Source organism: Suricata suricatta, chromosome 16, assembly GCF_006229205.1.
Source record: "Suricata suricatta isolate VVHF042 chromosome 16, meerkat_22Aug2017_6uvM2_HiC, whole genome shotgun sequence".
In the NCBI taxonomy this organism is placed as follows: Eukaryota; Metazoa; Chordata; class Mammalia; order Carnivora; family Herpestidae; genus Suricata; species Suricata suricatta.
The window spans coordinates 39944014-39967778 of NC_043715.1; the positions used below are offsets into that span (position 1 = coordinate 39944014).

Here is a 23765-nt window from a genome sequence, read left to right on the forward strand (position 1 = left end):
GTCATGTTCACAGAAGGACCCCTCCTCACGGGGGAGGGAGAAAGGTCTCAGTTTCCATTGCCCATTGACGGTGATGTCCCTGGAATCTCCCCACGCCTCCTCCCTGGGAAAACGGGGAGTAGCCAGCGGAGCTCTGCTCCCAGGGCTCCCTCATGAGCTCCCTCCCAGGAACCGTACCTGCCAAAGCACCTGTCAGATGTGTTCCTGGGGTGCTAAGGAGGCACTCTCGTCACCAGAAACTCTGGAGCGGGCAGAGAACGTATAGCCCACGGACACTGGGAACCTCATAATCCGTGATCCTGAATCCGCCAGGCTCACTACATAGATGGGAGACCATGGCTCAGGAGGCAACAGGGCTTGCTGGCGGTGTGCCTAAGAACAACTCTGTGCCGGGCTCTGGGGGAGCAGGACCCCGCTTCACCCCCACAGTGAGCCTGGGCAACAGTGAGTGTGGTGGCTGAACCGCGGCAGCCCTCAAGGACAATGGCGGAGCTGAGGCTTGGAGGCCAAAGCACCAGTCCTCGAGGGGGCCACCAGGGCGCCCTCTTCCCACTCAGGGCCTTCCCCACGAGGCAGAGACCAACCTGGAGGGGCCAGCCCGCTGGAACACAGACGTTGGGGGGTCAAGGCTGATGAGCAGGGCAGCAGCACCCAGGCAGTGCTAGGGGCCTGGGGGAGGCTGTGCCCAGGACAAGCCATGGTGGAATGGGCCCCACACCTCCCGCTCCGGGGCCCGGGGGGAAATGGCAGCCCCACGGCCAGCATTTCAAAGAGCGAGCTTGTGGCGTGGCCATTCTGGGGAAAGTCCCAGGAGGATGCTAGGATTTGAGCAATGAGAAGCAAACCTGGTACCCGCCCCCGTCCTGTCGCTCTGATCATTGGGGGAGTGATACATATTTATGAGCTCATAATCCTTCCTAATCACCCCTATATCACACAGACGCACAAACTCCCTGTGGCTCAGGCTCATACATAATTATAAGGCACTTCCTCTGTCACCGCCTCAGTCCACCAAAGGACGACGGGACGCAGCGGCAGTGGTGCAGTTAAGTGCCAGTGGGGGAGGAGCTGGGGCTGGAGTCTGGGGAGCCAGGCTGGGAGCAGCCTGCAGGAACAGGAGCCTCCCCTCAAGGGCCTCTCTGCTGCAGCCTAGGACCCCACAGACCCCCCAGGGCCAGGCCCCAGCCAGCCCAGAGACACACCACAGCTAGCAGGCAGCACTCTCCGGGGGCCTCGGGGTGAAGGGGATAAGGAGGGCAAGGTGCTCTCTTTGGGCCCCACATCTGCCTTCCTGCCTGGAGAGGCCCCAAGGGGAAGCAGGGTTTGAAGCCCGACCTGGAGCTGAATGGGGGACTGAGGGCCGGTAAGGGGGTCCCCGAGACTGGGGCATCAAGGGACTCAGGCTGAGAGAGGTTAGTGGCCAAGTCTGGGGGGAGGGAGCTGAGAAGAGCAAGGACGGCAGAGCTCAGAGCAGGGGTGTAGAGGGAGAGCAGGCCGCCGCCGGTGAGTGCGCCCCAAACTTGGGCAGGGCTGCACTCGCACTGTGGAGCTCAACAGACAAGAAGCTGAAGTGATTTTAGGCAGATTATTTTCTAAACATGCCCTCAAAATGCCAACCAACTCCTTCTTAGCCTCCTCCTGTTCACGCTTCTGTGTCTAGCTTGCAGACTGGGCAGGCCTGCTGGTGGGATGTGAGGGGGCAGGACGGGGACCGTCCCAGGGGCCCCAGGACCCACCTGCTGATGCCCTCAAAGGAGGCCTCCCTGCAGACGCTGCCGCTGTCGGTGTTGACACCACGCTGCAGAGACAGAGGGAGCGTTAAGGGGAGACTCGTCACCCGGGGCCACGGCGTGGGTCCCTACACCCAGCATGGGGGTGCCTGCCTCTCCATCCAGCCTCGGGACTGGGGGGTCCCCTGCCCGGCAAACACATCCATCCCTTCCTGCCTGTCAGGCGACTCCCAGCCAACCTCCCCCTCCCCACGGCGGTGGACTGTTCCTTTCTCTGCCACAGCCTGAAAGAGGAAAAAGGGGCCACATGGTGTCCCTGGGGCACAAGAGCCTCCCATCAGAGCACTTTGCTGAAGCCAGCTCAGGCCCTGCAGGCACACACGGCGGCAACAGAACCAGGCCCCACCACCAGCCTGCTCTCCCAGGCCGGCCCCACCTCCCTCTCACACACATGTGCACACACGCTCCCTCTCACACACGCGTGCATACACACTCCCCACTGACACACACGCGCGCGCACACTCCCCACTGACACACACGCGTGCACAAACACTCCCCACTGACAGGGCCCAAAGAGCACTGTTGAGTCCAGCCCTCCTGAGACGCAGGCAGGTCCCCACTCAGGCACGATGGGCCCTCCTTCGTGACACCAGGAGCTGCCCTCATCCCTCTCCTCTCCCTAACTGTAAGGAGACCCCTGCTGGAAAGGACAGGAGAGGAGAGAGGACAAGGGGCTCAGAGAAGAGCGTGCCGTCCCCACGGAGACAAGGCCTCTGCACCACCCTTCTCCCTCAGGAACGACAGGCCAATGTTTAATGATGGCCCCCGAAGAAAACACAACTGGACGACCTCTGACCACAACTGTCTCCGTAATCCTCCGTCTCAGCCATCAAACGAGCAGAGCGGAGCAAAGGGAACATGGGACGCGCTCAAAAAATAAATAAATAAACAACCCAGGAGAACTACTTCTGACAAAGAATCGGTTAACAAGGGAGAGAAAGGTCCCTTCAAGAGGGAAGAGGATCGTGCACCCTCCTTATCTGCAGCTCCCCCAGGTCAAGACCGGGCAAGAGACAGGCTTCACTGGGCCACTTCACAGCCATGCTTAAGAAACCACAGGCCCGTCGTGAACTCCTTCCCACCCCGCCCCAGGTGGTGCCAGGGACCCACCGCAGGCACACCCCGTCCCACCCCACATGGCTCCAGGGACCCACTGTGCACCCCGCCCTGCCCCACACGGCACAAGGGACCCACCTCGCACCCAGCCCCACATGGTACTAAGGACCCACAGTGCACCCCACCCCACCCCACGTGGAACCAGGGACCCACTGTGCACCCCGCCCTGCCCCCAGGCTATGGCAGGCCCTCAGTCCATCAGTGTACTGGATTCTAAATCTGATGCCACACAGCCCAGCCACCTTGTGGGCAGACACCTCGGGTGTGTCTTTAAAATTCTGTTGACAATGGAGGAGACACAGGGAGGAAGCACATTGATATTCCACATCCACAGACTCCCTGAGCTCAGCCTGACAGATACATTCTCCAACCGCGTTTTATTTTAACCCGTGGAGCAGGTGTGGTATCTTGTCCGCAGTGGCCGTCTGCCAGAACATAGCACATCCCAAGGGGCACAGGAGAATCGAGGTCGTGATCCTGGACACGTTCAGCCACTCTGCCCAAGAAGCTGTCGCCGTGTGTCACCAGTGACCATTCCTCTAGCTTCTCAATCCTCCCCTCTGCCTCTGCTGGGGCAGGCAGCTCCCTGAAACCCTTCCCCACGGTGCCCAGACCCTGGATACCAGCCACTTACCAAAGTGAGGAGCACAGAGGGGCTCTGCGATGTCAGGACGCTGGCGATCTGAAAGGTCAGAAAGAAAAATCCACGTTAGAGCAACCGTGAAGACGTTTGATAGAAATGATATGCCACCATTACTAAATAATGACAGTGTACATTTATGGAGACAATTATGAAAACAGGCAGCAACGTTGCTGTCCCCATCCTGCAGATGAGGAAACCGAGGCTCACAGAGGCCAAGGGACTTCTGAAAGCCACATGGCTGTCAGCTGGCAGGGACTCAAACCTAACCATGCCACACCTTCCCACACGCTGCCCTCCCTCCAGGCCCCGCGCCCCCCAGACTCCAAACCACCAGACCTGCCCACCCTGCGAGGCCAGCGCCCTGTCCATCCGCTGGCCCCTCCTGAGAGACCTGTTCCTAAGAGGTCCTAGGCACGGATCCCAACAGCCTGCTGTCCCCAGGGCAGACACCTTCCTCCCTGCCCCCATTCATCTCCGACACTGTCCACCCTCTGCGCCTCATCCTACACCCCCACTCTCCACCCCTCCTCCCCCTGACCCATGCAGGCCTCATCTCCCTGCCTGCCACTTGCTCCCACCTCAATGCCATGAACGGGCGTCCACAACCTCATCTCTCCATGCCTTTGCTGGAGCTCTTACCTCTGCCTGGAACGCCTCCTCCCCAGCGCATCCGTGCGTACTAAGAACGGAGGCCCTCTGGCCCCCAAGACAGGCTGGCTCACTCCCTCCTCCTCTGCCCCTTTCCTCTGGCAAAGCGCCCACCACACTGCATTGGCCATGACGTTTGTACCCCAAGAGCGCCAACCACCCTGGTGGGAGCACTTCCGCCCCCTCTGGCCCCCAGTCCTTAGTCTGCCCTGCCTCTTGGCTACTGTAGCCCCTACTGTAATTGAGCACAGCCCCCCCAAACTCCACACCCTGACAGGGCAAGAGTGAGGAGGATTTGTTGCTTGTGTCTTAACAGCTTCACAGAGCTACCACTGACATACTCCACGACACACATTTTGATAAGTTTTGACATATGTATATACATGATTTCTAATACCAAGAGGCTCCCAGAGACAACCTGGAATGTACCAAGAAGTATAAAAAGATAAAATACACCTACAATCCCATCCCCAGAGACTTTTTACCTCTGCACATAAAAACAGAGATCCGTAACGACATTTGGATCATAAGAAGTTACACACTTCACTTATTTCCTGAGATTAAGTATTCTTCAACCACGTGCCTTCCACCAGCCACAACTGTGGGGATGGCAAACATCCAACGCGCCCCTGATTATGGCCTGTGCCAGTCCTGCAGACATCACCTCATTTCACTACCCATGAGGCTGGGGCCACATATGTCCAGATTTCACAAATGAGAAAGCTTCCAGGTTCGCTAATTTGTTTGGGTTCACAGTTAAAAAGGAGCAAACCTCGGAGCTGAGCATATGGCTGCCTGGTCCTCTCTTAACAGACGTGGCTCACTGGACTTCCTCCACTGGACTTTTAAATAATTTCTAATGGCTAACCAGGATCAGTAATGCCCCGATGAACATTCTTCTATGCGTGTTTATTTCTTTAACATAAATTCCTTTACAGTTTTATTTCCTTACAAACAAAACATGAGACCCAGTGACACTGCTACGTGAAAAGCATATAGTTCATTGAGCTTTTTGAGGCAGTGGCCAGATGACTCTCTGGATGTGCAGCAACCGCCCTCCTACCATGTGCACCGGGCCCCTCCGCACCCAGGACCCTCCCCTCTGACTCGGAACTGCTCGGAGGACTGAGCCCCCACCTCTGTGCCGCACAAACCAACGGCTTGGCTGATCCCTGCCAGTCCTGCAGGCCCTCCTGGGGCGGGGGGCGGCGGGGGACCTCATTAAAAGAACAGGAGCTGTGCATGTCAGGCCCCTGGGTGTGTTGTCACGTCGACGTGAAGGGTCTACATTCATCAGCGCAGAACGATTCTGTCAATTACGGCAGCAGCACCGGAGAGCAAGCAGGCACTTGGGGACTGTGTGCTACTGTCCCTGGGAACGGGGAGCCACGTAACAGATGTGTGGTCTGATGGTTTCTCTCTCAGCAATGGCTCAGGACGTGCCGGTCAGGTATCACAGGGCAAGCAGTCCTCTCTGCGCCGCCTGGTGCGCAGCCGGGTCAGGCCCCGACGCCGGGCAGGCGGGGCATCTGCTACTTCGGGCGGGCCAGCGTCTTTCATCGATCACGGCTGCTGGAGCAGGCCCTGGTCACCTCTGCGGTCACCAAACCTCCCTCCGCCCGGCAGCCCCCTCCACCCTTCCCCACGGAGACCCATTAGCAGTACGTTCTCATTAGCAGACAGACTCCAGGCCTGGCGATGACGGAGACAGGACGCACCTGTGTGTCGCCAGCTCACAGGACAGCTCAGCTCTGTCAACACAGGGCCTCATTTCCACGGAGCGGCGGTCACTGGGGACCCATCAGCTCTCACAGACCAGAGCTGCTGAATGCCCCCATACCACAGCCAGCATCGATTTCCCAGGCCGCCGGGCCTTTCTGGCAGGTTGAGGCAGATGGCACAGACAGAATTCAGCAGAGCCTTGTGCACAAGGACCCTCCCCACCATGGGGACAATCAGAGGCCTCCCATGGACACCTCGTGCACCCCATGCCCAGGGCCCCAACCAGGCCTGCAGGCTACACTTCAAGGGTGATGATCAAAGGGGCAGCGCAGTCCTTAACCGGTGCTGCTGAGAGAGCCCACACTGCTCTAGGGAGCTGGGCGTCACCCCACATGCGTCCGCGCTTTTACAAACAAACTGTTTTTCATGGCAGTCTGAAACAGGGGTGCAACCTGGTGGCTGGGCTGCATTTAAAAACAGGAACTTGTTTCTAAAATTTAAATATCAGGAAAGATCACAAACAACACGGATTTGCAGCCACTCCTGAAAAAACGAAGTTTCCAGCAGTCCAGAGGTGGCAGCCATCCCTACAGGCCCCCTCCCTCAACCCCGGAAGCCCCCCGATACTGAGGCTGAGAGGCAGGTGGCATCATCACTGCGCTGCCACAATGGTACCGCTTTCAGCCCTCCTGCCCGATCTGAGCTGGTGGCCCCGGCACCTCCCAACATCAGCCGGCACCATAAAGGAGAGAGAGCGCCCCCGATGTGCCCTCCTCCCTGCAGCCGCCCTCCCCGGAGGAGCGCCAGCCTCTGCACCGCACGGGCGTACAATGCCTTGAGGCACCTGTCAAGGTTCTCCTGAGCACCCTGTCCTCAGGGGAGCCGCCACTGGCTCTACCTTCCCAGTAATTCACATCAGTGTCGTCTATGGGGATGAGGGGACATGTCTGCTCTATCAGACACTTGCATTTTATACATGACATCAAGTGACCAGCCATGGCCTGGGGCGCGGGCCCTCCCGCCTTCTTTCAGGAAAGACAAGTGTGAGCTGCTTCCCATCTGTGATTTGTCACAGAAAACCAAGACTGCCGGAAGTTAGTTGGGGCTCGGCACCAAAGAACTGGCCTGGGGAGCCCTTCCCCAATCTAAGGGGCTTCCTGTCACCTTCTGTGATGGAGTAGGTCCTAAGCACCTCAAGGGCCCCCCCCCCAGCACAGGTGTCTCAATCCAGCAATCTATATTGTCAGGCTCCATTTCGAGCCACAGAAGATCAAAGTCACTTGGGAGTCTATGTCATCCCCTTTGTCGGACAGAGCAAATGCAGAAGTGGAGAGTCTCTGGGATCCAAAGGTCCTGGGGTTGCCCTCTAATTCTGTTGCTTCCCCAGGGGGCCCCTTGACCTTGGCCTTGGCTTCCTCTACAATGGGGCAGGGGCTGTGGCCTGCCATGGGATAGGGCACAAGGGATGAGGGTCTCCATCTATCGATGTTGCTGGAACCAGCAGGTGCCACCCAAGGGTGAAGCATCCAGCCAGCTGTCAACAGTGAGCCTTGTATCCAGTAAGAACCACAGCGGTAACAGTGATGACAGAACTGATTAACGATGACATCAATGATGGTGATGAGACATAGCAGGAAGCTCCTGGACCCCAGATCCTGTCCTCCAAACTCCTCCGAAGCCCTCATTTAAGATTCTGCTTCGTAACTACAGACTCAGAGTGAGCTGCTCCGTGGGGCTGTAATTCTACACTATCACTACCGGCTCTCCCGTCCCGCCACTCCAGACTCTGTTTTGCTGCTTCTGGAGGCCAGTTCTCTTCCCCCCAAAAATCACAGTACAAGTGGAGCTGAGTTTCCCTGAGCCACAAAAGCAAAAATGTCAGAATGCAGCTGGGGAGGCTGCAGTGCAGAGATGCTCTGATTCGGTGGGCTGCGTCCCAAGCTGCCCCTCCAAATTTCTAGGAAGGTCAAGGTCCCCACAGACAATAATGTTAAATGCAGTTTATGGGGGCAGGAAGGATGCACTTGCCAAGGGGAGGGTCAGAAACAAAACCAGAACTAAGGATGAGCGGGTGCCCTACTCCCTGGTACTTAGAGATACAAGGTAAGTAGTAAAGGACCTCATTAAGGGTACGCGAGTAAATGTTCAGGCTGAGATCCTATACCCAAAGAAATCAATACAATAGGCCACCAGTGTATTAACAGATTCTTTAGATGCTATAAATTCCCCTCCCTCCTCCCAGTAACTCAGTATTGAAATCCCAGGACAAAAAAAGAACGATCCATCAAAAGCCCCCTCTCTCCACAACCCAACCAGGCAGAAGGTGCTGCAGAAGCAGGCACCCAAGGCCCTGGGCGAACGGATGCCATCCGCACTCCTTCACCAAGGCCCCCTGACCAGGCACCGAGGGCTACGGTCACCTTCTGCACGGGACCGTGTCCTGGCCGCGGAGTTCAGCCCTGGGCCCCAACAAGCTCTGACACCACACCCCCTTGGAACATTTACCTGTGTGTCCCTAATGAGGCCATCTGCCACTTACTGTGCATCTCTAAGTACCAGGGAGTGAGGGACCTGCTCGTCATTAGTTCTGATTTTGTTCCTGACCCTCCCCTTGGCAAGTGCTTCTTTCCTACCTCCATAGAGTCCAAGGGAAAGAACTGGGCCTTAGAGACAAACACCAAGCAGCAAGGGGCAGGGTACAGAGCATCCACCATGTCCACTGCAGATCCCAAGAGCTGGGGCAGGGGGCACCACTGTGGACCAGAATCAGCAGGGGATGCAGTGGGCTGGCACAGGCCTTGGAGCGTGGATAGGGTAAAGACAGAGAAGGGAGCGAGTGTGGCATTCTACAGCAGCAGAACTAAGGCAGGACTGTGTCTGTGTGGGGGACAGTACCCACGCGAGCCTGGAGGGCCCGGCGTCCCCGAGCGGGCTGGGCCGGGCCCCTGACCCGGGGCTGAAACACCCTGCTTCCCCACTGCACGGTGGTCCTAGCCAGGGTCCCTGCGAACCTGCCTCCCACCCAGTGTTGTCTTGCCCCAACAGAGCCCGTGTCCTGCCCAGGGGAAAGGGGAGATGCTCGGTCTCCGGCCTGCTGGCTCCCTAGCTACTTCCACAATGACCCCCAGCACTTAATGCCTGTCCATGTGCAACCTTGGTCTGGGGTTGCGGCGGTCCTGCCAGGCGGGGATGGACCTGGAGCAGCAAGTGCTGACTTATCAGGGTTTATGTTCTACCTAGCCCTGACCCGCTTGGAGCACGGGGGTTGCAGCAGTGTCCACGGACAGAGCAGAGAGGCCTCCCTGTGTACCTGCAGTGTTGGGGGCCTGGGTCCCCCAAGGAGACCATGGGGGCGCACGGCTGTGCTCTCACCTCTGCCCCAGCCCTGCTCCATCAGCAGTGGAAGTCAGGGGCAGCCCCTTGTGACTGCCTGGTCTGGGACAGATGCAAAGCCCCAGAAGGACAGTCATTCACCTACCTGGGCCACAGGACACCACTGGACACCCATGCTGGGAAGCAGATTAAACCTAGGGGACCTCCAACTGCACCCCACCCACAGGCCTCTCAAAGTCTGCAGCCAGCAGTGGTCTGTGGGGGGCACCTCCCCACACGTGAAGGCCCGGGCTGAGCTCGGGGGTGGGAGGGGGGGGCGCTTAGATCAGACCTCCCAGAGATGTCCTCCCACCAGGAAGCGGTACAGAGGTGTCCAGCTGCCGAGTCCGGGGCACTGCCCAGGCAAAGAGGGGCCTCTTCAGGGAGGTCTGGGTACACGCTTCCTGCCTGCTCTCTGCAAACGAGGGCACTGCCCAGGTGGCTGTCAGCCGGGCGGTGGCATCCCACAACACGCAGCCAGGCCACGGCAGTGGGAGGCAGGGGATGCCGGAACACGGGTGACGGAAGGCCTGAACTGCACAGAGAGGCGCCGGCTGCTACTGACCTCGTCTGCATACTGGACGTCATCCACGGCATACTTCTCCTTGAAGTACTCCTTGGAGTGGATCCTCAAAGGGAAGCACAAGGAACACCAGGGTCAGGGTGTGGCCACACTTGGCACGGGCTGCCTTACCGCTCCTGAGCCCAGTCCATAAGCCCTGGGGCCCACTCCTGCCCCGGCACAGAGCAGGCACAGACCCGGATGGCCAGGGGCACTGGGCCACAGATGTAATGCTGAACTGTCTGCCTCTCCTGACCTCCCCTAGTGACCTCCACTCGTCCTTGGAGCCCGTGACCCTGGCTGCCCGCAGCAAGCGTCTGCGGACCAAACTTCTCCCTCCACCACCAGCAAGAGCCCACCAGGCAACCCGCCAGGATGCCCTTTGGGGCATGAAATAAGCTGCCTCCCAGGAGCTCCCCCCCATGGAGCCTCTTTAAAGGAAAGTGTTTAAATTAACATTTTAAAGAAGTCAATATCAGTATTACTCACTGTGATGAGAACATTCAAGCTTACTCATCCTCTCTGAAAAAATGAGCCATGAGAAGATAGAGACAAAGGAAGGAGGAGGTTGGGCCATCTCTTGGAGGGCTCCCAGTCATGGTCATGGTCACGGTCAGTGGTCCAGCCAGCACCCCCCCGCCCCCCAGCCTCCCAGGAGGCAGGTGAATTGATGTCACTGCTGGTGACAGAGCTCACATGAGGGGGAGCCCTAGCCACACGAGGGGAGGGTGTCACAGCCAGGTTTACTGACGCACACACATGCCACCCCGCACCAGCCCACGCCCGGGCACCACATCAGCACAGGGGATATACCCCCAGCCTGCCTGTGATCACATGGTATTCTAGTCACCAAGTGTTAGATCCAAAAGAGGCCTCAGGAGAACACAGCAGATGGTTTTCAGACTGTGCTTCCTGGACTCTCGAGGGTGAGCAGACGACAGGGGGATAAGGGTGCCAAGGGCAGTGTGCCTGGGGAGGGTGGACAGGGGAGGGACTTGGAGATGACCGCCTCCAAGAGCAAGCTCGATGTGCCTGAGACACCAGTGACCAATGTCACTGCCCAGGAAACAAGCCCACTACCCTCCCTGAGCCCTGCTCCACTTCCCTCTCCTCTCAAGCAGGCACCAGACAGCTCATGGCCAGGAAGCAGAGAGCATGGACCTGGGGACAGATGGGCGGGCCTCAGGGGTCAGCAGGGAGCTCACAGTCACACACAGCATTCAGGGCTGAAGAGATGACAGTTTCACTGCAGTGAGATGCTCCAGAACACTTTCGCTTTATCTCCCTTTTGGCTTCTCTGAAGAAGGCCCTGGGTGTCAAGCTCTTGCTGTTAATTAACTTTGCACAATCCAGTCACATTAGGTTCCACGCCTGAGTCAGGAACCAAAAGTTAAATGGCCAAAGTCTGGCACCGCCAGTGGCACCACCTGAAGGGGCTACAGGGCAGGAACAGAAGACAGGCACCTGGACGCTGGAGGCCCCGGTTCTCTGCTTCCCGCGACAGCTCGCTGACCCTTTGCTACGAAGTGGTGACACTCTCAGCCATCCACAAAAGTACATGCCAGAAGGGGGGGGTGGGGCCAGAAGCACCATCACCGCATCCACCCTTCACTGCACTGGCTTCGGTCTCAGCCCCAGCACAGATTCCCTGAGTCCTCAGCAGGCCCCCAGCCGACCTCTGGTCCCTAGTCACTTTATCACGTGCAGCTGTGGCTGGCATCCAAAGCAAACTCCAGCAGATTTGGGAAGTGCAAGGGACTTTCTTTCAGGGACTGCTCCTTAGAGGTGGGCATCTCAGCCTTTACCTTGAGAAACATGTGCCCGCTTGCCCTGCCCTGCCCTGCCCAGGAGTCTTGATGGTCAGGCTTCAGCACAGATCTAGATTTGAGACCTGAGAACATCCCCATGTACTCAGCCTGAGGTCAAGGTCTTCACAGTATGGCACCAGGGAAGATGGGAGGAGGAGGGGGAAAGGCAAGGCACACACAAGGTAGCTGTGACCTGCCAGTGGCCCCGGGGCTGTGCGCTCACCTGTCCACCCCTCACCTACCAGCCATATGCCATTCCACTGGCCACAGGAGGCAAGGAGAGGCCAGGGCCGGCCAGCCCCACCACATGGCCTTTGCCCTCCTCAAAGAGGTCGAATGACACAGTCCAGGGAACCCACTGGGCCTCACGGGTCAAAACCACCAACTAGCCACAGGCCTGGAACGATCACCTCACAGATACAACCTGAAAAGCTGTAAGCATCTTGTCTGCCCTTCGCCTGCCATTCTTTCCCAAAGGGCACTGGTAATTGAGTGTGAATACTACTTGTTTTTCATGTTTTGAGACTAACTATAGTAAAAATAATTTAAATGTCACCTTCAGGGAGATGCGTGCCCGGCCACCACATCAAGCCAGCCACCAGAGGCTCAGCAGTGGTGACATGGCAGGGTTGGCCAGGGAAGGAGCGGCATGTCCACAGGAGCCCTGCTGGGCAGGCAAGAGGGGCCACCAGGCAGCTACAGACCCCCGGGGGCCAGGCTGGTGGCCGTCACACAGAGCGCCGGCACTCTGCCCTGTCTGGGGTTCGGGGTCCAGCGGGGCAGCTCCTATGGCAGATCCAGTAAACCCGTTAGACCAGGAAAGAATGGGTCAGCGGAGAAGCCAACCTCACCCCAGAAGCTGTCCCTTCAAAGGGAAGGGATAGCTTTGGCAGGGGAGAAAAGAGAGCGCCCCACTCAGAGGGGTCTGTGCCTTCGCGACCAGCAGCTGGGCCTGGCATGAGTTAAGAGGTGACCTTTCCCAGAACTCAGGGTCAGGGCCTCCCGTGGGAAGGAGACTGGAGTGAAGGCCCGTGGTGTAGACACAATGGAGCCCTCCAGAATATGAAACTCCCGAACTCAGGTCTTGCCAGCCAGCTGCCCACCTGTGTGCGGTTAATGAATAAATAACAGGGCCGAATTGCAGCCGTCACCATCAATCTCGGTGGCCAGACTCTGCCTTCAGCTACAGGCGACACCGCTGCCCCTCGTACTGCTCAGAGCACAATGCCGGCACTTGCTTCCGAACGCAGTTGGCAACCACCGCCACGTTCCAGGGGCCCATCAGAGAACAGGTCTCTCCAAAGCAATGCAGGTGCCTGCCCCTAGGGACCACGCCAGGAGACAGTGCTGGGCAGCAGGGGAGCCGGGGCCCCGGAGGGGACCGAAAGGAGGCCTATGATCAGCAGAGCCAGAGCCCCGGGAGAGGTGCCCAAGGACGCTGGCAAATGCCCCGCCGGGCCTCGGGCTGCCCCAGATCAGGCTCCCCCACCCCTAACGGCCTGGGGTAAGAGCCGGGGGAGCTCCCGCAGCCTCCTCGGGGAGGCCTGCGCCTGCGACCGCGCCCCACGTGCCCTCCTTGAAGACAGTGGGAGACGGGTGAGGCCACCGGGCGGGCTGAGGCGGCCTCGAGCCTCCCGACCCGGGTGTGTGCATAGGACAGGGCACAGTGGCTGTGAAAAACACAACCACACAACCACACACAACATACACACCCGGCAACACACACACACACACACACACACACCCTACCATACCATTCTCAGCAGCTCACAGCACACTGCCCCACACACATACCTACTACATACACTCCACATGCCCTGCTCCACATACACACATACATACCACACACACCGTACGTGTCACACACACGCCACATGTACACCCCACCCCATCCCCCACCCCCCACCACAGACACACACACAACCCCCACACCACACCCCACAGATAAATACACCGTACACGCCACATATACACACCACACCACACCATACCACACCCCCCATTGCACGTGTGCACATACACACCACATACTGCACACACCCAAGCCACACACACACCATACATACACCACACTGGACCACACACACCCACAACCACTCCCCCAACACCACACACACACACCACAACACATGCACACCAGCTCCCATACCAGAAAGAGCAGGGCTCAGGGGCTCGGGGCCTCCGGGCCTGAGGCCCAGAGACACTCCCCTACCCCAGTCCTGGGCAGGGCCCTGAGTAGGATACGCCCTCTCCTCCCTGCAGGCCCCACACCAGGCCCACTGTCTCCCATTCCAAGCCACAGTCTCAGCCAAGGGACAACAGAAGCAGAGCCTGGTTCTAAGAGGGTCCCTCCACCTGGCCCAGAGTCACTCACCCTCTCCGGGCACTGAGGCTGCCCGGCACTGAGTTACAGAGATAACTCCCCGTGGGCTCAGAGGACCCCAGACACCCCAGCAGCCAAAGCTGCCATCAGCTAAGCCTGGTTCCGAAAAAATGATGGGAAAGAAACGCTCTCATGTCCGAAGGCTCCAGACTTTTGTAAGCAAAGATTCCTAGGGAAAACAAACTAGAAGCTACCATCCTCTGGTCCCAAAAAAGGCCCAGGGTGAGGAGCTGGCCAGGCAGCAGGCAGGCCCCTCGGCGTCTGCTGCCCTGACAACGGGACAGCCCCTTCGCACAGGAAGTGGCAGATCTGTAGACGGGGGTGTTGTTTCCCTGGACGGCTCTGGATGGCAGGATCTGCCAGATGGATTTTCAAAAGCCGTCGGAGACTGAAAAGGAAGCTGAGGAGCTGAAGGTCAAATGTTCAGTCTGGTGGGTTTGGATTGCAAAGGCCAGGTAACCCCAGCAGCCTTGCTCCCGAGCCCTATTGATTATGAGTGTCTGGAAATAGCCACATGCAATCAGATCTGGCCATCCCCAACCCAGCCCCAAACCACCACCCATTTACCACTGCCCCACTGTAACTGAGCCTCCTCTCCCAAAGGCTGGGGCCATGGGCACCCGGAGAGGGGCACACCAAGGCAGAGGAAGGGAAAGGCCTGCCCGGGTGGCCACAGTGGGGGGCCAGCTCTGCAGGAAACTGGGGTCTAGCTCTCTGCTGTGGAGCCAGAAGGCCCCTGGGGACCCACCTGCTTGTTCCGGCCCCCGCCCCCAGCATGGAACCTTTCCACACGGGAGACCCACACTGCACACCCATTTCTACACTCAGAGGCCATGCATGCGTCTATGTCCGCACCCTAACCCTAACCCAGACAATCAGCTGGCTCAGCAAAACAGGGACAGACTAAAGGAGAACTTCTAACAGCGGTCTGGAAAGTCAGCCATGGCCAAAGCACAGAACATGATTCCTGTATTATTGAAGATTACGCTTCAGAATAGCTAACTGCTGACAGCTGTTCCCTGACCAATCAGGTCCTGGGTTTTAAACCCCCCAGTCAAGTGCCATTTGGCTCCCCAGATGGTGGCTGTGGGGAAACATAGTGAGATTTGCTCAGATTTTCCCACTGGACGGTGGAGTCCCCAAGGCAGGGACAGGCCTCTCACCCCACCACCGTGGAAGATGGCCACCCTCTAGGACAGGCACTCCACGACTTCACACAAGAGCCAGCCCTACATAAAAAGCAAGCAGACAGGAGAGACGATGCACTCGGAGCCTCCCCTACACTTCAGTAAGGCCCTGCTCACAGCCTCCCCTAGCCCCCCATCCGGCCACGTCTCCGACTGCGGGACTGGCACTCCCGGCGCCAGCAGGGAACCACGGGGAGGCTGCAGGGCAGCCAGCTCCAACCCCACGTGCTGCAGAGGGGCCCCGGCTATTTGTGGGGCGTGCCACTCGCTGCTCCATGACCGCCTCAAGTGCAGGAAGGGTTTGGAAGGAATCCTCTTCCCAAGACCAGACTTACACTCTCACGAGGAAACTTCTCACTACAGGTGAACCGGTCACCAGGGCTTTGTAGCAAACCATAGTCACATTGTTCACATTCACGGACCCCGAAGCTCCAGGCCTGGGACAGAGCCCAGAGCAGACAGCTCATCTCTGCTCCACGAGGTCTGGGACCTCAGCAGCAGGACTCCAGGGCTGGGACTTGGGAGTCCCCAGCTCTGATGGGTGGTCTGGCTGTCAGCTGGGCCTCCGCTCCGCTCCCAGAGGCCCCCCCACACACATGGGCTTCCCCACAGCATGGCAGCTGGGACCAAGGGCCAGTGTCCCATGAGCAGAACCAGGTGCAAACCACAGTGCACTTTATGGTCTGCCCCCACGATGACCCTGCCACACTCACACATCACGGCAGTCACCAGGTCCTGACCAGAGTCAAGCAGGAGGGGAAAGACTCCACCTCTCCAAAGGGAATGGCCACAAATATTGCTGTGGTCATTTCTGGATGTTACAAGCTGTCTGTCCCTGCCATCGACCACCTCATTTCAGTGTCATGAATGTAACCGTCCCCACAGTGACCATCACTATGATGACAGTCCTGGTGCTGCCTCATGGGCTGCACTGTCACTGTTCCCCAGATGAGGAACCAGAGGCCCCAGCCTGCTCCGGAAAAGGGCCATGCTGAGCCACCTGGCTTCCAGCGAGACCGGCCTCAGCCCTACACAGGCCACACTGCAGGGCAGTCGTCCGGACTCGACCAGGAATATGATGAAGACTGGCTATAGAGGCTACAGCAGGGTAGGGAGGCAAGGGGTGGGTGAGGTGGACCCGCCCTTCCAGGAGGACCCATGTGTCCAGGCCCAGGCCTGCCGATCCAGCGGGAGGACGGGTCCAGAAGAATGGACTGAGGAAGGCCTGCCCGGGCCAAACCTGAGGCCAGTTTCATTGCAGGTACGAGACACTATGGCAAGGCAGGCAGGGGGTGTCCAGAGGACAGAGCAGACTTCTGCCTGGACCGGCCTCCCCTCTGCACTCCCCCATCCTCCCACCCAGGCCAGGGCAGTGTAGAGCCTCTAGGGGCTCTCACTGGGCCTGGCTCACTTTTGCCCAAGGTGTTGCCCCCTCCCTCTGGGAAGAAGACAGCACAACCTGCCCGTGTCCACCCTAACCCGGCATGGAGTGGGGACCTGCTCGTTACAGCAGGGACACGTTAATGCCACCTGCCCTGGGGCCTCTGAGAGGGCCAGAATCTATGTGGCCACCCAGTCCCGCACTCCAGAGGCCACCTGGGTCAGGCATGGCCACTTCCCACCCTCCTCCCGCAGGGCCGAACAGAAGAAGTCCCCGCCAGGGAAGCACAGCTCACTTCTCTCCTGCTGTGAGTTCTGCCTAAAGCTGTCTTTACGACAAAGCCCAGGAGGCCTCAAGGCAGAAATGTTACCAGCCTGTGAGCCTGGATCCCTGGCCCCAAGATGACAGAAGGATCTCTCAGGCCAACCAAAGAGGCTATGGACTCTGCACTTAAGGGCCAGTGGCAGAGGGTCCTGCCTGAGGCGCAGGAGGCCCCATCCTGGGGTCTGCGCAGAGCAGCCACAGGCCCGCCAGCCCACCTGGTGATGCGTGATTGAGGACAGCAGGTGGCGAGGGCTGCATTCAGACGTTAGCCCAGAACAACCACCCTCGAGGCAGAAACAACACGCTGAAGGTGACACGCACTTAGCAGGACCCCCCCCGAGCACCTCAAGCACCCACGGGTAAGTACCACATCTGTCTCAGCACCTCTGGCAGGAAGGATGGCTCCCGAGACAGGTAGCCGCGGCCAAGGGCCCTGGAGCTGGTAGAGGCCATGGATGAGGGGGAGGAGGCCTCTGAGCACAGCCCTGGCGCCGGTCTCACACCGCTCACACAGCACAAGCCTAGAGCCACTGACCGGTCTCCCGGGTGAGCCAACAGAGGCAGGACCTCCACCTGAGCCAGAGACGGGCACATGCCAGGCATCCCGCAATGCCACACTAGCAATGGGTCTCAGAGAAGGGTCCCATACTGCCCTCTCTGACCCGAGCCAACCCCCATGACACCAAAGGTGGGGCCACCGCCTCTGGCATTTTAATAAAGCTGAGAATCCAGAATTTCAAGATTAATAAATAGTACCTCCAAACAAACATGCATAGTCTGTGGCTCTGATCCCCCTTCCCAAACAGGGCTCTGGCCCTGAGCAGGCAGTCAATGGGCCTGACCGCTGACACTCCCCCCCCATTGCCAGCCCCTGCTACCCTTTCCTCCTTGTCACCACAGGCCAGGCCCTGCCCCTGCCCCGCCCCAGCAGTGATCAGCAGGCCCAGACTGCTCCTTACTTTCCCATCCAGGTGGCATAGCTGGCAGGAAGCCTGGGCACAAACAGGGTCGACTTTCCGGTGCCGACATCGATCGCGCCGTAGCAGCCTGGATCGGTGACACCAAACGCCCAGTGAAAGAAGGACTCCTGTGGCGGGAACAAGGACCCTGGTTACTCAGTCAGCAGGATGAAAGCATGAGGCACAGGTTGAGGTGTGGGGTGTCGGGGCGAGCACCAAACACCCTGGACAGTTAGTTCAGGGCCCCCCAGCCTCACACGGCTATCCATCTATGCACTCTGCCCCCTGCCAGCGGTGGGCGGCCCCTCTCTCCCTTCTAGCATTTGGCGTGGGGCAGCCCGGCTGGCTCCTCCCACCCTGCTTTCAGCCTTCTCTGATGATGTACATCATGCATGTTCCCCAGCTCGACCTGCACCCCTTCCTGGCAACACCCTTAGGCCCTGGCAGGGCACCCTAGGACACACCAGGACAGGGGTGCCCATGGACACCCTGGGTCTGGCTCAGCCCCGCCAGCGCCTCTCTGCTGCCCCCATGCCCGAAGACAGGCAAGATGCCAAGCTGACTTAGACACCGAAGCCACACATCTGCACGGAAACGGAGTCCTCCATTTAGGACTTCTTACTTCCCCCTCCCGCCCCCGGGGCAGCTGATGACTTCAGTGTTTAGCAATAAACACGGAGCTAAAATAACGTTCGAAAGGTATGAAGTGGAGGAGGATATCTTCTAAAATTAACCTTGCATAACAGCAGTCAGGGAGCCAGAGGCTGAATTTAGGAGATCGATTTTTAAACCACAAAATACGTAAACCTCAGGAAGCATCAAGACCAGTCAGAAAAACCTCACAGACCCCTGCATCTCCAGCAACCAGGGACCGCAGGCCTGCAGCTGCACGAACAACGGGGCCGGGGAAACGGGCAGCAGGACCCACTCTCAGCAAGTGCTGGACAGCCATGTCCCTGGGGAGGTCATGGAGTTCCCAGGGTGTCGGGCCCCAGATCTGCACATGGCAGGGATGAGAAGAGAGCCCTATACTTGGAGTCCAGAGATGCGATTCTAATTCGTCCCAGCTCCCCCTCTGGCAAGTCATTTCCTCTCAGAGCCTCGGTTTCATCATCTGTAGAGTGGATGCGATGCTAAGATTGATGAGTGGGGCCGGCTCAGGGCCTCCCGGGCTCTCTGGGTGAGCCACTCTGCTGAGCGCCCCTGCTCTTGTTCCAAGGAACTGAGTGATGCCAGCGATTCCCAGCCCAGGCCACCACACCCAGGCTGGCTTTCTGCAGGTAGGCTGCCCCTACCCTCCACCACACAGGGTTCCAAAACCTTAAGGAGTCCCTGGTCTACTTCCTAGGTCAGGAACCCGAAGCCCGGTGAGGGGCAGTGAGTCAGCAACGGCCAAACCATGACGAAGGCCTGGGCCACACACCTCTGCACGGCCCTCTGCAGCCCCCACCTTCTGTGGTGCAGGCAGAATCTGGCTCCAAGAAGTCAGCCCTTCCCCTTTGCCCACCCTCTTGCCACCCACTCCTGTGGACACTGCCCTCCTCCCCAGCCGGAGACACCCATACCCAGCGGCACCTGTCAGAATTCACCCTGGCCTTCAGGGCCCCCACCAAACACCGCCCCTTCCATGATGCCTTCTTGCCTGCTTGTTCCCCAGAGAACGCCGTCTTCCCGTGTTCTGACCTAGGACTGAGGCTGGCTGGCCTGTGCTCTGGCTCTGTCCCCCCAGAGTACTGGGTATGGGCTCCTGGGTGCCCAGGCCTTGACCTGCCCCCAGGGAGCCTGTGCAGCGTCCCCGTGGGGGGTAAAGCGGCCCGGGGCCTAGCAGGCCTGCTACTGGAGGAGGTGGACAACCCACAGGAGGCCGAGCACGCCTGCAGGTGCAGGGAGCTACGGGGCAGGCTCACCTGGCGGAAGAGGACCCCGGTGTCGGTGCAGTAGCGCTGCGTCTCCTCCCCGCCCTGCAGCAGCACCACGGAGCCGGCCTGCACGGCTGGGTTCTGTCGCAGCCGCTCACACAGGCGCTGCCTGTTCAGGGCAAAGAGCGCCAATGGCACCTTCAAGGTCTCGTTCCCCAGCCAGAATGAAGGTCTGCAAGACATGAACACACATCACCACATAGGCTCTGTTAGTGCCACCAAGCATGTCCGCCACCCATGGCCCCAGGTGACCAGAGGGCAGAGCCTGCTATGGGACCCCCAGGAGCACGGGGCAAGCTGGTCCAACCTCAATCAGCTTGACCCAGAAACAGCCCCTCACTGGGCCTCCAAGGACCACAAGATGCCATCAACCACACCCTCCCCTGCTGTCCTTGAGCACAGGGCCCTGAGTGCGGATGGGGGAAAAGTGCATCTGTTTAGCCAGCGGGCAGGTGAGACGATGGAGGGAAAGCCGACAATGGCTTGGAGACACACTCAACTCCTGCCCTCCAGCAGCCTACCATCCACGTGAGGATGATCTGTGATCTGGCCCAGACAACACTGGATCCCTGCCCAGTGCCTTCATGATGCCGTCTTCTCCGCAAGTCACAGGCCCGGCAGCCTGGGCAGGGACCCCCACCTGGCCCCAGCACACATACACAGGACACCCAGGACCAGGGGCCGAGGTGAGTCTGTGCCTGGGGGGTCACGGTGAGGTGGACCAGTCAGGGGCAGCCCTAGGGGTGCCGTCCTGAAGGAGCCCCGTCACAGGAGAGCAGGTGGACTTCCCATTCCCCTCTACACTGAGGAAACAGCTCACCCTCCCAGCACCCACTCCCCGAAGCCCACCTGCCTCCAGACCCTGCAGCCCACGTCTCTGCCCAGGTCGCTCGAGCATCAAGCTTCCCTTTCAGGATCGTCCTTTGTAACCAAGGCACAGGAATCTCACCCTCATAAAAAAATAAAAAAATAAAAACATTTCCCTTGACCGCCACGCCCCTCCAGCAGTTGACATCTCTGTCCCCTTGGCAGGAAATATCCCGAGAGTCACTCAAATCTACCGTTCCGGCGTCCCGGCTGCCCGTGGATCCTCGATCCCCTCCCTGGCCTCGGCTCACCACTCCCGTGTGGCCCCTGCCAGGTCACAGTGACCCCTGCTCCTGAACCTGCACCCAAAATCCACATGTGGCCTCCCAGTCCTCACCTAGCGTCTGTGAGTCACTAGAGTCCTGGGAGCCAGTCTTTGCACAGCCCCCTCCCTTCTCAGCTCCACCTCCAGTGGGAAGACCCCCTCTCCTGCCTTGACAACCACAGGGAACTCTCCAGCCTCTCTCTGGTCCCAGCTTCCCCCACCCAGAGGGACCCTTTACAATGCAAATCAGAGCAGGCCCTCCCCTGCCCACCTGGTGCCTGTGGCACAGAGTTACTGGCACTGAGGGGCTGCAGCCCCCACTCCGCCTGCACTGGCCTTCTGGCTCTTCCCCAAACAACCAGAACACTCCCCCGGGACCTGGATGGCTCAGTTCTGACTGTATCCGGGCCTCTGGAAACACAACCGTGCTTCCCAGCTTTCCAATACTCCATCCAAACCTTATCCCCTACTCTCCTCACTCCTCTCCAGAGCAAACAGCACTGCCTGACATCATTTACTTACTTGCTCATGGTCTCCCCAGGTAAAGCTCTAGGAGGGCAGGAACCTCGCCTCCTTTCCAAATGAATGACTAAATGGAGGACAGGGGATGGAGGACAGAGGTAAAGTCCCAGCAACCGTGCTGGGGGCTAGGCAGGCCGCTGGCCCAGGGCCCAGGGACGGAGGGGGAGTCAGGCAGGCCTGTGTGGTATGTGCCCCAGGGAAGGGGGCAGCAGATGCGCATGCAGGCCTAGCAGGGCAGAAACAGCGCAGAGCTGGTCTGAGAAAGAAGGTTCTGCCAGGGTCCGTAAAGAGAGCCAGGCACCGCACTCACTGGCCACGGGCCCCTCACAGGCAGGGACACGTGAGCAGGCGACACCCCACATACATCATGGCTTGGATGCCTCTTCCTCAGGATGGCCCTCCCCAGCTTTCCTCTTTACCCTTGCAGGTCTCTCCCTGCAAGTCCCCCCACTCAGCATTTGCACCCTCCAGACCACTCTCCCTGCTCTGCCCAGGCCCCCCTAGCACTTCAGGAAGGCTCCAGGTGGATTTAGCCACTGGGAGGCAGGCAGGAGACCAGAAGGCGGAGGGAGGACAGAGAATGGGCTCCCTGCTCTCTCGCTGGAGAAGCTGGAACCTGACAGCTGGCGGTCCCGCCCCGCAGGGCCACAGCTCAGCTTCCCTGGCTCCAGACCAGCTTCCCTCCTCTTCCCTCCCAGGTCCCCTTAACCTTTCCACAGCTCCAGAAGCTGACCCTGCATGAAACTCTCTTCATGACCCTTCAAGTGAGGCTCTGCAGGTCCCTGACGGCAACGACACATCTACCCCCGATACATCTGCAGCCTGTGTGCTCACTGGGGAGGTCCGCCTCCACGCACAAGAACGTAAATCCCACCGGGACAGAGCTGGGCCTACTCTGGTCACCACCGCCCCAGTGCCTGCCACTCTGCTTGGCACACAGCAAGTACTCAATAAATATCTGCTGAGTGAACAACAGTCACAACGTGGGGCCACCCACACAGCTGTGCAGGAAAGAAGCTGCCACATCAGCACCAGTGGGACAGGAAGCAGGACCCTTGGGCCCACCCTGGCCAGAAAGGGGGGAAGGGTCACACACACCCCACATGTCAACAGAGCTAGGGGCCCCCACCCCAGTCCCTGGGCCTCACCCTTACAGAAGGGTGGTACAGGGGCCAGGACTTCCCCTGAGCTGGGCTGCTTTTCTGCTGTGCTCAGCCCCGAGGATCAAAGGGCAGAGGTGACAGCTGGTGAACATGACTGTGTCCCAGCTGGCCATGCAGTCAGGAACTGAAATTGCAGCCCCAGCACCCACACGGCCCCCCGCACTCTTCCCCCTCACTCAGCAAGTCCCAGCGAGGGAGGAACCTTGTCTCTGCAGACTCCCCAACAGCACAGCGAGAGCATCACTGAGACACGGTGACAGGTGGCCTTGGCCAAGGTTGCCTGATGCACTGAGACTCAACAGCACAACTAGCTGAAAATGCCCAGTTTCAGTCAGCACCCATCACCTAGCCCTGCCCACCTCATGCCCACCACTCCTCACCCCTCTCCCTGGCTCTCTCTCTAACACACCAGATTCTAGCTCCACCTGACCTGCCACCATGCCCCCACCAGGAAGGCTCTCAGAAGGGCTGGACTTCCTCTTGTCTGGAACCTTCTGAGAGGCCTACATGTTTCAGGGCATCTGGACTGAGACCTTCTGGCCCAAGGGCCAATCAGCCCAGAACAAGACAGGTAACTTGCTAAGAATCCTCTTAGCTGATGCTGCTGTTGTGAAGAAAATGTGCGATACTACCTAAGCTTCCGTGGGGCTCAGCCCGAACACAGAAGAGCAGCCCAGGCCAGCCCAGGCTAGCTCAGGAGCTGCGGTCACTCATGACTGCAGGGCACCCCCAGAATCAAGGTTTATAGAGACGCGCCCTTTGATTTCTCCTGACCTAAACCAACACCCCCGCCCCCGCCCCCAACATCGGGCCCAGAGCCAGGGCAGGTGACTTCCACAAGCTCAGCAAAAGCAGCACCAATAAAACACCTCGCCCTGGTTTCCACCGGTGCTTTCCCTGATACCCAGAATTGAAAAGGCAAAGGCCAGGTCGTCCCCAAGTGCCAGAGCCAACAAGGCAATGCTCAAGGAAGACAGCAGGGACTGGCACACCAGCTCTGGGGCACCAGAGAGACCCAGGGAGCAAGCTCCAGCCCTCACTGCCCAGCCCACCCCAGCCAACCACCAGGGCCCAGGAAGCAGCCAGGAGTCAGGAGCCAGGCCAGCCTCAGGGAGAGTGCGACGCTGCTGTCCC

General features: G+C 59.1%; 1 protein-coding gene across 2 annotated transcripts in view; it reads right to left on the reverse strand.

The window, feature by feature from the left end:
- Positions 1 to 23765, reverse strand: part of PEPD (peptidase D) — a 106171-nt gene that overhangs the window by 78228 nt on the left and 4178 nt on the right. For both annotated transcript variants that reach the window (XM_029925016.1, XM_029925017.1), the window contains exons 2-6: positions 19803 to 19986; positions 17896 to 18023; positions 9857 to 9920; positions 3541 to 3588; positions 1737 to 1798 (exon numbers count right to left, since the gene is read on the reverse strand). In XM_029925016.1, coding sequence (XP_029780876.1) covers positions 1737 to 1798; positions 3541 to 3588; positions 9857 to 9920; positions 17896 to 18023; positions 19803 to 19986 — 486 coding nt within the window. The remainder of the gene's footprint in view (positions 1 to 1736; positions 1799 to 3540; positions 3589 to 9856; positions 9921 to 17895; positions 18024 to 19802; positions 19987 to 23765) is intronic.